General features: G+C 37.4%; 1 protein-coding gene across 2 annotated transcripts in view; it reads left to right on the top strand.

Annotated features, from left to right (window-relative positions):
* Positions 1–17,717, top strand: part of LOC150085940 (putative RNA-binding protein 19) — a 496,890-nt gene that overhangs the window by 235,545 nt on the left and 243,628 nt on the right. For both annotated transcript variants that reach the window (XM_090374301.1, XM_090374300.1), the window contains one exon: positions 15,170–15,266. In XM_090374301.1, coding sequence (XP_090230427.1) covers positions 15,170–15,266 — 97 coding nt within the window. The remainder of the gene's footprint in view (positions 1–15,169; positions 15,267–17,717) is intronic.

Raw genomic sequence — 17,717 nt, 5'->3', positions numbered from 1 at the left:
AAGAACGTTGATATCCCTTACTTGTTAGAACATTGTTATGTTGAAACTAGTCCTCCAGATGGACCAAGAGGTGAATACTACTATTTGTTGCAGCATTTGCTTCTTGATCCATATTAAAACTTTTAGCATTCTGATAGAATGCTAAAAGTCTTTTTATGGGATCTTATTATTAACCTACCTAATTGAGTTGCTTTCCCATCGTAGCAATATGTAACGGATTGTACTCAACATATTCATTGTCTGCAGCACAGTCTTCAGTTTTCTTATTCTGCACTTTATATTACACCACAATGACCTCACTATTATTCTTATGTTTTCCATCAAGTGGATAAGCCCTCCTCAGATTCATTGTGTTCTGATTGTAAATACAAACTTGCCCCCTTCTTTTTTTATAACTGCTCCTTTGGTATGCCTGTATTTGTCATATTGCATATTTTTAGAGCAGAATTTATTATAATCCCTAATATTAGCATAGGTCGAATTGCCAGTAATTCATATTCATTAGATTTATTTACTATACTTCTGACATTAGAGTACAAAAAATATATACAGGATTGTTAAAATTAAAGTATCTCTATGTAGAGGACTCTGGAGTGAGATCTAAGGTTTGTACTGAAGAGAAATTTGAACAACAGGTACAATAATTTGCCATTTATTTGGGGTTGGGGGGGAATTAGTTACAAAATTTGTCACTGTATGGCACGTAACTATCTTAGTTACAATTATGCAAATAACTTACGTTATTTGCATAATCATATTGCCACAGCCTACTACTCAACTCTACTGTACTGTATAAAAGCAAAGTCTCTTCAAAATCATACAGTGGATGTTTGCCTGCACTACAGCAGCAATGCCAACAACATTGCAGGAAAAGGCACTATTAGTGGAGCTGTACTATCAGAAGCAGATTATGCAGCTGTGGCTATCAGAGAATTTCGGTGTCAGAAGTACGTAAGGCATATGTGGACCTATAACTGTGCTGTCCGCAAAATGATTGCAAAATTTGGAGCGGCAGGACATCTTGGTGTTCAACCAGGTAGAGATCGAAAACGAGTGGACTCCTCTCGTGTTGAAGATGTGGCTATGGCTGTCGTTGATTTATCAAGTCAATCTCCATGTGGTAGTGCATGTGTGCCAGCTGTTTCTCGTGAAGTGGACATGCTGCATTCCACTGTAAGGCTAGTAATGCCTCAGGTGTTGCGGTACTATCCTTACAAGTTGCACATGCTAAAGCATGGTGATACAGATATTCGTTTCATATGCAAATGACAGTGGATATCACTTGGCTATGGAATATCCTTTGGGGTAATGAAGCCCACTTCTGTTTAAATGGACAAGTGAATATACACAACTGTCGCATTTGGGCAACAGAAAACCCTCAAGTTATCCAAGAAATCCCATTGCATTCTCCAAAAGTGACAGTGTGGTGTAGATTTACGGCCACATTCATGATTGGGGCATATTTTTTTTGAACAGGTAACACCAACTGGACTCCGCACCTGTTCGGCCACTGGACAGCAAAATTTGAAAACATTTCATAATATCGCAACACCAGAGCTGCATCAACGTGTGGTGCCTTCAGGATACCATATTCATGCAAGATGGTGTGCCATTCCACATCCACCATTGTGTCCAAAGATTGCTAAGGTAACACTTTACAGACGAACGAGTCATCAGACGTTGTCAGACATCTTGGCGACCCCGGTCACCGGACCTCACCCCATGGGACTTCTGGCGCCTCCGTAGCCAGGTGAGCAGGAGCAGTAGTGCGTAGCACACGCTTCTTGATTAGACTGGGGTTTGAGCCCGTGATCACCAAATACGAAGGATGCAGAAAGGTCAGGGAATGACCACTGCATATCCCCGGAGCAATATGGCCTTAGTTGCTAATGCTCCTAAAAACCAAATAACAAACAAACCATGGGACTTCTGCTTGTAGGGTTTTTTGAAGAACCAGGTGTATCGGGAAGGATGTCAAACTCTGGCAGATCTGAAGGACAGCATTCGACGTCATGCGCTGTCTATTCCAGTTCACGTGTTAAGTTCGGCTGTAGAAAATGCTGTTCTTCGAATGGAAACTGTTGTTGACCAAAATGGAGGACACATTGAACAGTTGTAGTGCTGTTAAAGTGATTTGTATTGCCACAGTGCCATATAGTGACAAATTTTGTAACTAATTTTTTTCCCCAATAAATGACATGCACATTCTTTATTGTACCTGTTGTCCAAATTTCTCTTCAGTACACGCCTTAGAACTCTCTCCAGAGCCCTCCACATAGGGATACTTTAATTTTAACAACCCTGTATATATAAAATTTTTTTGGAAAGGGAAAGGAAGATAGAGGGTAAACTTATGAAAAAGAGCAGATGATACACAGAAAACACCCAATGACCATAATTGTATTATAAATAGATAAAAGTTGTTGAAAAAAGAAAAGAAAAAGGAAGATGGTCGAAGAAAAAATGGAAAGATGAGAGGAGGTAGTATAGTTACAAATTGAAAAGTAAAGAACATAATGATAAAAGAAAAGAAATAATACATTTTAAACACAAGATAGAAATATATACATGTATATAAGTATATTATTGCATATCGCACAATCTTGGCATATCTCTTCAAGTGTCTACCACCAGAATTGCATGAAAAAACAATGGTATAGTGTCATCTGTTTCTAACATAAAGTACATGCCATGGCAAAGTAAAATTAATAAGAATTAAGGGGGGTGGGAAAGGAGGGAATAAACAGAGTAGTATTAAGTAAAATTATGGGTATAGGGGTGTATATATAAAGCTGGCATGTAATTTACAGTTGACATGATAGAAAACAAAATAAAAATATAGATAGCCAAAGAATTATTAGTATGGGAATGAGCTCAGAGTTGCAAGCAGCATGTGGTAGGAATAGTTATAAATATATATATATAGACAAATGTATATTATCAGTGTATTGGGTAGGGTGCTGACCTGTCAAGTGTAATTACCATGGAAAAAATTGAGGATGACTACATGGTAAAAGCAGATTACCTGAAATTAAATGAAATTAAGATTAACATAAAAATAATAATGATAACAGTGATGGTACCTAAAGCAGTGGGTCCTAGGACTTTAATACTTCATCACGGGGTCGGTGTTGTTATTATTTAGGAGCATTAGCAACTAAGGCCATATTGCTCTGGGAATATGCGGTGGTCATTCCCTTAACTTACCACATCCTTCGTATTTGGTGGCTCACGGGCTCGAACCCTAGTCTAATCAAGAAGCATGTGCTACGCACTGCTGCTCTTGCCCACCTGGCTACGGAGGCGCCCATCACAGGGTCAGCAGTCACATAGTGATACTTTAATACCACAGGAGCCACCGCAATAAGCAGGGTCCCTGTTTCTGTTATGATATATACGTTCCGCACGTATACATCATAGCTGACCCAACAGAGACCAAAAGGAAGGAATAAAATTCAAGCAAAAATAAAAATAAATAAGTAGAATTAAAAAACTAAAATAATGCCAACTAAATCTTGTTAAAGGAAAAATGAATGAAGGTTTGAATTCAAAAAGAAGGCAAAATTCAGTATGAAATTTAAACCAAGTAACTTAAGATAAAGGAATAAAATTAGGTTTATGACAACTTACTGTGTGCTTAGACCGGAATCGGTGAAATTAGCTGAGTGTGGCAAGAGCTACATCGGAGACCAAAGATGGAAACCGATAGCTCTCTGTACAGGATATTTATATCAGTTGAAGTAACCCCAACAGGGGGGGGTCTGAAATTGGTAAAGTGCCAGCAAAGGGAGAATCAGCGACTAACAAGGTAGTGTAGAAAAGACACAACACTGGTTAAGAAGGAAAAAGGAGTGATAGCAGAGGAATAGCATCTCAATTTTGCTTTCGGCCAGCCTAATCGCGCACAAGAAATAAGTTGTAGTCATTAAGGACAGTAGGAACCAGTTGGAAGAAGGGGAATATAGTTGTCCTGGGCTGTCCAGGGTTGTGAGACCTGTACCATAGTCAGTCCCTGGGCAGATGACTGGACAAGTGCCTCGTGTTTAAGTCAGTATTGGTATTGTTATTGAGGAAATTTAAAAAGAAAGAAAAATTGAAATAAAAATAATAACGTCAACAAAACTTAACAGAACAGCAAGCAGGACATAACAAAACGCAATACTCCCGTAGATAGCCAATCCCTGGGCACAAGCTTTCTACACTGTGAGACACAACAGAGGCTAGGGGGTATATAACTATACATTATGTACAGGCCTGAAAGTAATATGAAATCAAAGAGCAAATATGTTGTTTATATCAAAGTTGTAGTTTATAAGTTTTTTGATATATTTATTGCTTTTTTGAAATGATGGTAGAGGAAAGCTGCAGGGAAATTATTTCATAGCAATTATTATGGAGTAGTTTGATGTTGTCAGAAAAGAGACTGTTGCTATTGCATATTGTTGCAATTCTAATGCATTGGGAGAGTATTATGTTAGCAAGTACTTTTTTAGAAATGTTAAGAGTGCCAATGGGTAAAACTTACTAAATTTTACTAAAACCATCTATTTTATTATATATATTGGTTGTGGTATGAGGGCTGTTCATATTGATATCGAGGTCTAAGTAATTGGCTGAAAAGTCATTATCATTTGTTTTCTCCAGAGTAAGTTCTGAAGGGTAGATACCAGCAAATTCCTGTATAAATGTAGGGTAGTCGAATACTAACAAGTCATCAATATATCTGTCAAGCTTTATGTCTGAGGGTAGAGAGGTCTCAGACAGTATAGATATACACAGATGAGCCAAAACATTATGACCAGCGAGTCATTATGCAAATTGAATCTACTGCAGGTGAATTACAGCACATGCACAGGTCGGGACACTGTATAAAAAACACCTGATATTGAGCTCCGTTAATCAGTGTTACTCTTGTTCTTCAGATGGGAAAGGCAGCGGACTTTAAGGAAGTTTGACAAAGGACAAATTGTAATGGCCAGACGACTGGGTCAGAGTATATCCGAAACGGCATGGCTAGTGGGGGTGCTCATGGTCAGCCATGGTTAGCATCTACCAAAAGTGGTCCGAGGAGGGGAAACCCACGTAGGCGAGGTGTTGGACGACCATGGCTCATCAATGCTTGAGGTGAGTGAAGGCTCTCCCAGATGGTACATGGCAACAGAAGGCGACTATGGCGCAACTCGCTGCTATTGAAATGCTTGTGACTGGAGCAATGAGTCACAACACACAGCACATCGATTGATTAGACCGGGGTTCGAGCCAGTCACCACCAAATACGGAGGATGCGGAAAGGTCAGGGAATAACCACCGCATATCCCGGAGCAATATGGCCTTGGTTGCTAATGCTCCTAAAAAAAAAAACAAATAACAACAAATAACAAATAACAGTACATCAAACCCTGCTGAAAATGGGACTGTGCGGCCAAGGGCCTCTCCGAGTGCCCATGCTAACCATGGTTCACCGTCAACAGTGCCTACAATGGACACGCGAGCATCAGAACTGGACCTTGAGTGATTGGAAGAAAGTCGTCTGGTCCGATAAATCATGTTTCCTGTTGTACCATGTGGGCGGCCAGGTGTGTGTGTATCGTTTACCTTTGTGTGGGACAAAAACAAGCCGGTGGTGGTGGTGTCATGCTTTGGGCAATGTTCTGCTGGGATACCCTGGGTAGACATCCATGTGCCAGGCACTCTGGCGTCTACCACCTACCTAAACATCATTGCTGACCAGGTACACCCTTTCATGGCAACTGTCTTCCCCTCTGGCTGTGCCATCTTTCAGCAGGATAATGCGACATGCCACACTGCCCGGATTGTTCGAGACTGGTTCGCAGAACATGAGGAAGACTTTCAGGTATTGCCCTGGCCTCCAAATTCCCCAGACATCAACCCCATCAAGCATCTGTGGTTTGTGTTGGAACAGCAACTCTGATCTGTGGCGCCTCAACCACGGAGCTTACAGGAGTTAAAGGATCTGCTGTACCAGATACCACAAGACACATTTAGAAATCTTGTAGCATCCATGCCTCGCCAGGTATTAGCTGTTTTGGCTGCATGTGGAGAACCAACATCATATTGGGTAGGTGGTCATAATGTTTTGGCTCATTGGTGTAGGTTAGCTAAGACACAGCTAGCAAGGCTACCCATAGGGGTAACTTTGGTTTGCAAGTATACCAATTTGCCATCAAAAATGTAATTTTTGGAAATGCAGAGATTAATGAGATTGTTCCAATAAACTGAATTACAACCAATAATATGTTTGTAGTTATTGTAAATTTCATTCAAGACCGATTTTAGTTTGGTTAGGTCTATGCTGGTGAGTAGACTATTGAAGTCAAAAGTTTGCGCATGAGAGATGTTGTTAGTATTCAAAGTATTAATAACTGGTATATTGTTGTTAATTATTCTACTATCAGGAAGGATGTCTATGATAGGTTTAAGTAACTTTTCCAAAGTTTTGCCAGGTTTATGGGTTTGGAATACCATTTCACTATATATGTATATATATATTTTGGTATTGAATAAGTGCCTTTAATATAATGTGTTTAGTTTTAGATAGGTACGTAGCTGCAACCCAAAAATAGCCATAACTGATCACCACGGCCAAACCTAATAAAGGATATTAGTACGTAAAATACAACAATAAAAAACATAATATATTTATATATATATACCAGTCAATTATAGACAATGGATACATTGAAAGGGACGTTGACGAGGGCTAACGCTTTCAATATGTCCACCCATAATTAACCAAGCTATCAGTTTCTGATATCATCTGCCTGTTTAACACGGTCAAAAGAAAATTTATGCGATAGGTAGCATAAAGGTTAGCAAATAATTTAGCTGTTAACAGGCTAGATGACTTTAGCCCAACCGATATAGCAAAGACACATAGCAAATGGCAATAGTAAGGAAGAAAAACGAACCAATAACATTGATATGGTATAAATAATAGACTAGGAAGCAAACGCTAAAAGTAAGGAGAAAGGCTTTCATACAAGTGCATAATAATAATAATATTGTCACCAATGTTTACGACAAACGTAAGGCCTTTGGATTCAAAACTATTGACCTTACCAATTGGCATGCAAATATCTCAATAAGAATTCACAAAAATATTATTTTGTCACAAGGTATCAGAAGAATTAAAATATGCAATAATGCAGAGAATATTATCGGCTCACTTACAGATTTTAGACATAAGTTAATAGAGAATGGATTCCCGGATCATTTTATAAGTATAAACCTTCATACAGCTATGTTAATAGCTTTAAATAATTGCCATAACCAGTTTGACCAACAGTATATTATACCAAAAGTTTTGCGGGGTTAATAGTTTACCCTCATTATATATGCATATGCATCTACTATATTGTTTAGGGCTGACGGTATCTACAGAGCCTGTAAGTATGTACATATTTAGGCACTGCCTCAGGAGCATATTTTATATAGCTTACACTCATTGAAAAAGTTGTACCTATATTTGCTTCTGAGGTAGTAATTAATTATTGGCTTTTCTTCCTTACTATTGCCATTTGCTATGTGTCTTTGCTATCGGTCGGGCTAAAGTCATCTAGCCTGTTAACAGCTAAATTATTTGCTAACCTTTATGCTACCTATCGCATAAATTTTCTTTTGACCGTGTTAAACAGGCAGATGATATCAGAAACTGATAGCTCGGTTAATTATGGGTGGACATATTGAAAGGGTTAGCCCTCGTCAACGTCCCTTTCAATGTATCCATTGCCTATAATTGACTGGTATATATATATAAATATATTATGTTTTTTATTGTTGTATTTTACGTATTAATATCCTTTATTAGGTTTGGCCGTGGTGACCAGTTATGGCTATTTTTGGGTTGCAGCTATGTACCTATCTAAAACTAAACACATTATATTAAAGGCACTTATTCAATACCAATATATAAATAAGACTGATGTAATGTTTTATCTAGTCATTTATAGATGGCATTAATCAGTTCTTGCAATAATTAATTTGATAGAAATAGTTTGGTTATATTACTTTGCAAGGATATCTATTAATATTGATTTGATATATATATATATTTATTTATATGAGTAATATGGAAAGAAAGTTAATAAATTGTAACAAGCTGTAACTAATACTTATGGGCCAATGCAGCTGCTAGAGCAATTATTCATTACGACCATAATGTGTATAAAATATTTTGTATAATATTGAAGATAATAATGTATTTGAAAATAAAATGAAGGCATAATTCAAATACTTATGAATAAAGTATTTTCAAATACTTTATTCATAAGTATTTGAATACTTATGAAAATGAGAACGTTAGTCATAAATCAAGTATTTTCAAATACTTTATTTCCAACACCCTTTGGCATCTCTCATATTGTGGAAATAACTTTGCAACTGTTGATGGCACAGTTGCATTACCAGGATGCCTGCCTGCCCACTGATCATGAAGCCCAATAGCTTTGAAACGATCGTCTGGGTGGTGGTGGTGGTATCCTCTGAAAATAAATAACAGTAGTCTTCTCTACTAGAGAAGCGTTATTTATTTGAAGTAGTGCAATACCAGCTATCTCGTTTTGAAGGCAGCCACAATATGAGATACAATTAAAACGATGCCCTTTACACTACATTCGTAGTTCAAATTTATGTGTTAACTATGGTATATCTACACCGATATTATATAATGAAGATAATAATATAGAAGGTAATTCAAGCAGATAATACCAAGCTGGATTTAAAGAAACGCAAGGGATATGAATAAATAAAAAAATATATATATATATATATATATATACATAAAACTTATCGTTGTCTACCCACAATCTAGATGACTTCAACTGGGCCAACCACCCAGACTGAAGGCAAAAAACGACAAGGAGTTCTGTTTTTGTAATGATCAATATCTGCTATGATATATAAAAATTCAGAGATTAAGTAATTTGAATCTAAACCAATTAAAGGTAGTTAAAAATTTTTTAGAATCAAAAGAAAGATATTATAAATGTAAGTATATATTGAACATCGTTAACCCGACAGAGAACGTAACTTAATAATTAAAATAAGAATAAATGTAAAGTATAAGGCATATCTACCATATCCAGGACATAATGTAATAACTAGTCGTTATGAAATAATAATCCCTCTAGTGAGTATATATGTGGTGACCCCTATATGATGGATATGGTAAAAATAAATAAATAATTAATTAATTAATTAAAGTTAAGTTAAAGCAAAGAGAAACTTGCAGATAGTAAGAAGAATAAAAGCTAATGGAGTAGGAATAATAGAACCTGAACTCCATAAAGGCAAAAATATAGTAGTACAAATAAGAAATAGTTTCTCCTACATCCTTGGATTACCCTAATAATTTCGGAGAAATAAGAACAAAAATGTGTAGGACAGCTTAAAGACAATACGAGATATAAGTTGCAGCTCGGGTATGGCCGGGATCGCAAATTATAGTGTCATTTATTTTATTTTATTTTATTTTATTTTATTTTATCTTATCTTATCTTATCTTATCTTATTTTATTTTATAATCACACTGTATATACTTAAGTTCACGCTAAGGTGACATGCAAATTCAGCTCAGGGTCCTATTATAGGAACGGGTTTGCGATGCCGGGCACACCCGAGCTACAACTTATATCTTGTATTGTCTTTAAGCTGTCTTACACTCTTTGTTCTTATTTGTACTACTATATTTTAAGTATATATTAAGTATATTTAAGTATAGATGTAATTCATTTAACCTCAAATTATTACATAATGGTATTATTTAATTTTTACTTAAATCACTGTGCCATATACGAAAAAATAATTTAACAAATAAAATAAACACATGTGAAGGATCAAAGAATTTATGTGCTTGTGGTAACGAATAAGTTTATTGGAAAATTTTTTACTGTCTTTTTGATTAATTAACACATTAAATTATGTTTGGCAAATAGTTTAATAGTCTTAGTCACATTTCTGAGCAGTGCAGACAGGCTGCTAGGGCGGGTCATGGGGTTTTGTCAATGATATATAGGAATTTTGCTAGCAGGGAAAAGGAGGTGATTGTCCCTCTGTATAAGGCAATGGTCAGGCCACGCCTTGAGTACTGCGTACAGGTCTGGAGGCCTCATTTTAGGATGGATGTAGATTTGCTTGAGCGTGTACAGAGAAGAGCAACACGATTGGTGAGGGGAATGAAGGGATTCTCTTACCAAGAGAGGCTTAAGTTCTGCAAATTGCAGTGGCTGGAGACTAGGCACCTGCGCGGTGCTATCCTATTTTTAAATATAGCTAATGATTTTGTAAATTACGACTTGTTATTCATGCTGCTATTCTATTGTGTTTTTGCATAAATATCATAACATGCAACTAGTAGTACAGTGGAATAGTAGAGCATATTTGTGATAAATAAGTATCTTAAAGGTTCTAATGACTTGTTAGGCTTTTTTTTTTTTTTTTTTGTTTTAGCTAAGAAACCTTACTTTTTAGGAAGGATAGATTTAATTTAAAACTTCAGTCGTAACAGTATAGCATAATGTATATCTTGAACTTGATAGTGTATGGTAGGGGTCAGTAACCTGCGGCTCTTTGAGCATGTAACTGTGGCTCTTTAACTTTTAGCGCACATGACACACAATATGAAATAGAATTAGAGAACTTTAAAATCAAAGAAATTGAGGATTTGGAGATGCAAAAGGGGCGGCTCTTGCAATTCTACACAAATGAGCGCCAATAGATGAGTTGAAAAAGCAAGAACAAATTGTGATGCATGGAGTAGCTTACCGGACAAGTATATAAATTTGAAAATATTTGCATTTCCACTTCTCAGTTTTTTGTTTGATGAATTTCTGCAAGAAAATATTTTTGAACATGAACTATATTAAAAATTAATCAAGAAACTGTCTGAACAAAGCGAGTCTCTCAGCATGTTTAAAGGTGAAAATGGCGTACTCGCCTGATGTTGAGGCACTTAATCAAATTATCAAATTATTATTATTAATATAAATTATCAAGTGACTCAGAAGCCTATGGCAGATATAAGCTTGTCTGTAATCAGGTCACAAAGGAGGTTAAGCAGGTGAAGGCAGATTACGAGAAATCCTTGGCAAAAGATGCTAAGAAAAACAGCAAGGATTTCTTTACTTATATAAACTCTAAAAGGAAGGGATGAATCTGATTGGTCCACTTGATATCGATGGATCGACTGTTAATGATCCTGCCCAGATAGCAAACAAACTGAATGAGTATTTTGCATCTACATTCACACACAAGGAGTTATTAAGGTTTGGAAATGGCAGAAGGTTATCAAATTGTAGCAGGATACTTAACGATTTTGTAATAACTGAGAGGAAAGTGGAGGAGAAATTGTTGAAGTTACACATAATAAAAGCACCTGGAATGGATGGGATCTATCCAGTTATATTAAAGGAGGTGGCAAAGCAACTAAGCAAACCCTTGGCCATAATTATGAGAGCATCCTTGGACTCAGGGGAGGTACCCACGGACTGGACATGTGCAAATGTATCCCCAATTCACAAAGGGGGATCGAAGGGTGACACGAGTAATTACAGACCAGTTAGTTTAACTTCTGTTCTGGGTAAAATAATGGAGTCACTGGTTAAAGGTGCATTGCAGGATCATCTAGACAAGACTGCAGCAATAATTCAGACACAGCATGGGTTTGTTAAGGGAAAGTCTTGTCTGACAAATTTGATAGGATATTATGATGTGGTTACAAAGGAACTGGATGCAAAAAATAATTTTGATATCATCTATTTGGATTTCAGGAAAGCTTTTGACACTGTTGCGCATGAAAGACTATTGTACAAATTGGAGCAGAATGGTATTAAAGGTAAGTTGCTACAATGGATAAAAGGATGGTTAAGTGCGAGAAGACAGAGGGTGGTAATCAATGAGTGCTGCTCTTCGTGGACTAATGTTATTAGTGGAGTCCCACAGGGTTCGGTGTTGGGTCCACTGTTGTTTTGTATATTTATCAATGATATTGATGAAGGTATATCAGGCTTAATGTCAAAGTTTGCGGATGATACAAAGGTTGGCAGGGTTGTTAATGACAGTAATGGCAGTGTGCTACTGCAACAGGATCTAGATAATTTGGGCAGATGGGCTAAGAAGTGGCAACTGAAGTTTAACCTTGACAAATGCAAAGTACTGCATATGGGTAGAAGTAACCCCAGAGAAATGTACCAACTGTGTGGTACTACACTTAAGGTAGTAGAAAATGAAAAAGACCTGGGAGTAATTGTGCAGTCAGATAGGAAGTTTTCTGAGCAATGCAGACAGGCTGCCAGGGCAGGTCATGGGGTTTTGTCAATGATATATAGGAATTTTGCTAGCGGGGAAAAGGAGGTGATTATCCCTTTGTATAAGGCAATGGTCAGGCCACGTCTTGAGTACTGAGTACAGGTCTGGAGGCCTCATTTTAGGAAGGATGTAGATTTGCTTGAGCGTGTACAGAGAAGGGCAACAAGATTGGTGAGGGGAATGAAGGGATCCTCTTACCAAGAGAGGCTTAAGGTCTGCAAATTGCAATGGCTGGAGACTGGGCACCTGCGCAGTGATCTGATTGAGGTATATAAGGCCTTGAATGGGTTGAGCACGCTGAATTCTGATGGGATCCTTCCACTTGTTCAGATTACGAACCTAAGGGGGCATAAATTCAAATTAAGAAAAGACAGATGTAGAATAATGTGTGGAAATTTGCCTTTAGCCAGCAGGTGGTTAATTGCTGGAACAAACTTCTATCTGTCGTTGTGGAAGTTGATAGGTTGAATAAACTAGGAGGAACTGGACAGGCATTTGGAGGGAATGGTGTTTTTTTTTTTTTTTGGCTGATGCTGCATAAGCTCATACACATGCCACTACTACTATATACTATATACACTTGCTCAAGAAGTTCAGCAGTAAAAGTCACATTAATTCTTACCTAATTGGATGTTTGTTAAAATTTTTCAGTATTGAGAAATAATATTTCAAAATATATATATTTTTAATAAAACATCTTCCCACTATTTCATTTCTTAAAAAACTCCCCCCCACCTCCCCACTCTCAGCTTGAACTAAGATGCTCCTCTTCAGTCGAAAAAGGTTGTCGATCCTTGGCATAAGGTTAGAAATCTATTAGCTTAGTGAAAATGGTGTCAATTAATTTGATTAATTTTATTAATTTTCATTGTTAATCGATTAAATTGTATTTAAATGGAAATCATGCCCCAAACTAGAGCATCAAAGCAGTGGGCACAGAGTAGCAGGAGTGCTGTGGTTTAGGGGAGAACTCAAGGGGCAATTATCCTATCAAAATGTGCAGCATGTACAGTGTTCATCGATCTTTCTGGAACTGAACATGATACAGCCAAGGAGGGATGTTTTTGTGTGTTCGGTGCAGAATATGAAGAAATTAGGTGTCAACTCAGCATTCTGATGGCGCTTATGAGGATTTGAAAGGTAGAATAGATGGCCTTGAAGGAGGGCATCTACTCTACTTTCAGTGCAGCACTCATATTGTGTAGTTATACTTCATAACTGGGTTGTCTCTATTGTAACACCAGGGTACTTGTCGACCCACCAAAGAGAAGCAAAAAGCCTTGAAATGGTGCCGTCTGCGTGGTATGTTAAGGAGATCCAATGCAGTCTTTTGAAACTTAGCATTTAAATCATTGTTAACATGGTTATTGGAATGAGGAGGCACACCACCTTACTAGACAATAATTGAAATCTCATTTCCTCTTTCTGTATTACTGCTTTTCAGGGGAAAAAATACACTGAGTGATCACTGAATTATGACCACCTACCTAATACTTCGTAGGTCCTCCTTTTGCCCTCAGTACAGCAGCTATGCAACGTGGCATCAATTCAACAAGATGTCATAAGCATTTGGAAGGTATGACCAACCAAGCTGTGTGTAATGTGGCCTGATATGCCTTTCCATAGTGTCCCAAGTGTTGTATGGGACTGATATCGTGGGAGTTCGGAGGCCAATCGATATGCTGGAAGTCAGAACTGTGTTCCTCAAACCATTCCTGCACAACAAATGCCCAATGGCTTGCCACATTGTCATCTTAAAAAACACCGTCGCTATTTGGGCAAAAGTGTAACATAGTGGGGTGTACACAGTCAGCAAGCAGTTGACAATAGCGAAGACCAGTGATACATTGTTCCACATGCACCAGGGGTCCAAGTTCCTGCCAGTGAAACATGCCCCACACCATAAAACCACCTCCACCGGCCTGCACTTTTGATACCATGCATGATGGATCAAGAGCCTTGTGTTGTTGACACCAAATCTGTACACAACCATCCATGGTGTGGAGTAAATAACATGACTCATCCGACCAGCACACCTTCTTCCAGTCTTCTATCGTCCAACTTACATGCTCTTTGCACTAGGAGAGGATGCTGTGGTTAGGAGAGGATGCCGTGGGGGTCGTCTGCTGGTATCTGCCATGACCATGCATGCGACGCATGGTCATGGCAGATATTGTTCCGGGTTGGCGCATGTTGTATTGGGTAGTCAACTCTTCAACAGTGCTATGCCTGTATGAATCGTCAGACATGGCACTCACCTCTAACTTCAGCCTTTCGCTGACCTTTGCAATTTTGCCATCGGGTCGTTATTTGACCATTTTGACGCCAGTCCTGGTACACTTTAACTGTGGCGGCTCTCAAACACCCCACCAGTTCAGCTGTTTGGAAAATCGAGCTCCCGCATCACTGGCTCATCGAGCTCCCGCAATCTGTCCTTTATCAAAGTCGGATAAATCCTTCCTTTTACCCATCATGCTCGGAATTTTACTACTTACTGAACCACTGAACTTATCTATGCTATGTAAGTTGACTAGCTGCGCACTCGCGTATCTCACGTGGTCAACGGGTCATATTCACTTTTCATAAGGGTGGTCATAATTCAGTGATCACTCAGTGTAAATTATAACATATATACTTAAATGTTTCTATTTCCTTTGTCTTTCCACATATTTATTCATATAGTCAAAAATGCAATATTTACAACAAATGAGATATTAAATTTTGACATATTTGAGCAGTTATTCCGATAGTAAATGGTTTTTGGTGGTTTGCTCTATTCGCATTGAACTGAGAAATCTTTATAAAAAATTTATTCCTTTTTTTTTTTTTTTTTTTTTTTTTATAGTTCTCACAACTGGAACTCACTATTCCTAGGAGCTAATGCTGTTGCTGATGCACTAGCAGAGAAATACAACACAACCAAGGCCAACTTATTGAATGATGTGAGTAACAAAAATTTTTGATGTGATGTATTGTTATTCAGGAAAATATCAACATCATACAGGATATTTTATATAAAGTTGTCTCCTTTTCTTCCCCGACCTCTTTTCTACTTAGTCTCTGTTATCATCAACAGAGCTACGCATGAAATGAAATGTATTAACTGTTATTACATGCATTCCTCTTGTTATTGGGTTAATAACAAGAGGAATCAATTATCATTGTTTATGATAGTTGAATCCATCTTTCTATTTAGTTGCACACATATCATTCCTTAATCATTTACTTCTGCAAAAAACCAAGTAGGTCAAGTGAGCACGCAGACAAGTTTCTGGGTTTGACATATAGCAGGGTGTTACAGAACTCGATGTGAAAATGGCTCTCACAAGAAGATAATGTGTGGCCATTTTATCTACAAGATGTAACAATAAAGTTCCTGAACTGGTGCTGTTGTTGCCATGTTCGATGAGTTTGAAAATAAATGGAAGTGGTATGTTGTAGCTCATACTTCCTCTAACAGATGATGGTATACAGAGATTGTACCACCATCTGTTGGAAGTATGGAGATTGTCCAGTAGACTGACAGGTTGCAAGTACAACCAGTTTCATTAGTAGCGTTAACTTTGTGTGTCACAATTTTGCAATGGAGCAATGAACAGATATTAAATTTTGCTTTAAACTGGAAAAATCTGTAATCGAAATGTATGAAATGTTAAAAACTGTTTATGATGATGAAACAATATCATACCAGTGTGTTTGAATGATATAAGCAGTTTAGAGATGAACGTGAGGATGTTTGCAATGACCCAAGAAGTGAGCAACCATCAAACTCTTGAAAGGAAACATTTGCAAAAGTTCAGGAAATTGTGGCAAGAGATCATCATTTTATCTTCAGGACGATGGCTGATGAATTGGATTATGCATAAGGAGGTGATTCATCAAATTCTGCATGAAGTTTTAGGGAAAAGGAATGTCTGTGCAAAATTCGTGCTGCATAGCCTCATGGATGAGCAGAGCAATGAAGAGTGCTATCATGCAAAGACTGCATCCAGACTTGTCAAGACAATCCTACTTTCCTTGACTGTATTGTCACTGGAGATGATTGTTGGGTGTTTCAGCAGGACCTGGACACAAGTGTCAGAGCCTGCAGTGGACTTCAAAATCATCACCAATACTCAAAAGTTTAGTTTCCAAAAATTCAGAATAAAGATGATGCTGATCTTGTCTGTTGACAAACAGGGGTCACAAGGAATTTGTGCCTGAAGGGGAGAGAGAGAGAGCAAAGGCTGCATATGTGTAGATGCTTCCGAGACTATTGAAGTGCATTTCCATGGGTGGGGCTGCAATTTTGAGAGAAAGACAGCTGGTTCTTGTTGCATGGCAATGATCCACCCATTCTGTGCTCGTTGTGAAGACATTTTTGATGAAACCTGGCATTGCACAGATCAACTGTTCACCCTATTGTCATGATCTAGCACCTGCAAATTCTTCCTCTTTCCCAAGAAGAAAACTGCCCTCAAAGGAAAGAGATTTGGTGCTCTGAGGAGCACCAAATCTCTTTCCTTTGAGGAAATGGAATATCATCTCTTTGCATGCCTTCGCTGCTCTTTTTTCAAAAGCTTTTATAATGGTGCAATAAGTGCATTCAATTAACTAGTGATTACTTTGAATAAAAAATAAAACAATTTTTAGTTCCTTCACTTTTTGTTCTTTTTATTGTGCAGTCTGGGAACTTTACACCTTGCGCGCGCGCGCGTGTGTGTGTGTGTGTGTGTGTGTGTGTATATATATATATATTTTTTTTTTTTTTTATTTATTTATTTATTTTTTTATTATTTATTATTATTTTTTTGGAACAAATTATATGTTTTTGTTAAGATTTTAAGTCAGTTGTGAGTGTACCTTGCATAATACGACATAAAAGCATTGATATATACTCAAGTCATTCTATACTACTTGTGTTTTACTTGAGAAAACAAGAAGTGATTTAAATATTTCTTTAACTAAAAACATTAATTAAATAAAATTTACTAAATTTTAAAGTTTCATTTGATGAAAATGGTCATTTTTAAAACTGATTAAATATATCTTTTTAACTTCAGTATTAATGATGATATTACAGAATTCAAAAAATTAAGGACTATCTTTTCCTTCTATGGTTGGAAACTAACAAACTTTGGACTGCTCAAAGAAAATGATATGGTCCTATTGATAGTCATAGTAGCACAACTTTTGGGATCAACAAGTCACCTCAGAAGACACTACTTTTAAACAAATAGCATCATCCTCATTTGTTTAAAATGAGGCACTGCTATGTCACCTTATTTCAAGACTTATTGGTTTCTCATCAGATAAATAGATATAAGTAGCTTTGTACAAAACTTTCGTCCAATCATTTAGTAGGCCTGACGTAGCTGAGTGGTCAGGAGCGAGAGCGCATAGCACGCATTCCT

This window comes from Mastigoproctus giganteus, chromosome 5, assembly GCF_048544385.1.
Source record: "Mastigoproctus giganteus isolate SK-2022 chromosome 5, ASM4854438v1, whole genome shotgun sequence".
Lineage (NCBI taxonomy): Eukaryota > Metazoa > Arthropoda > Arachnida > Uropygi > Thelyphonidae > Mastigoproctus > Mastigoproctus giganteus.
This window is presented reverse-complemented; position numbering and strand designations above follow the sequence as displayed.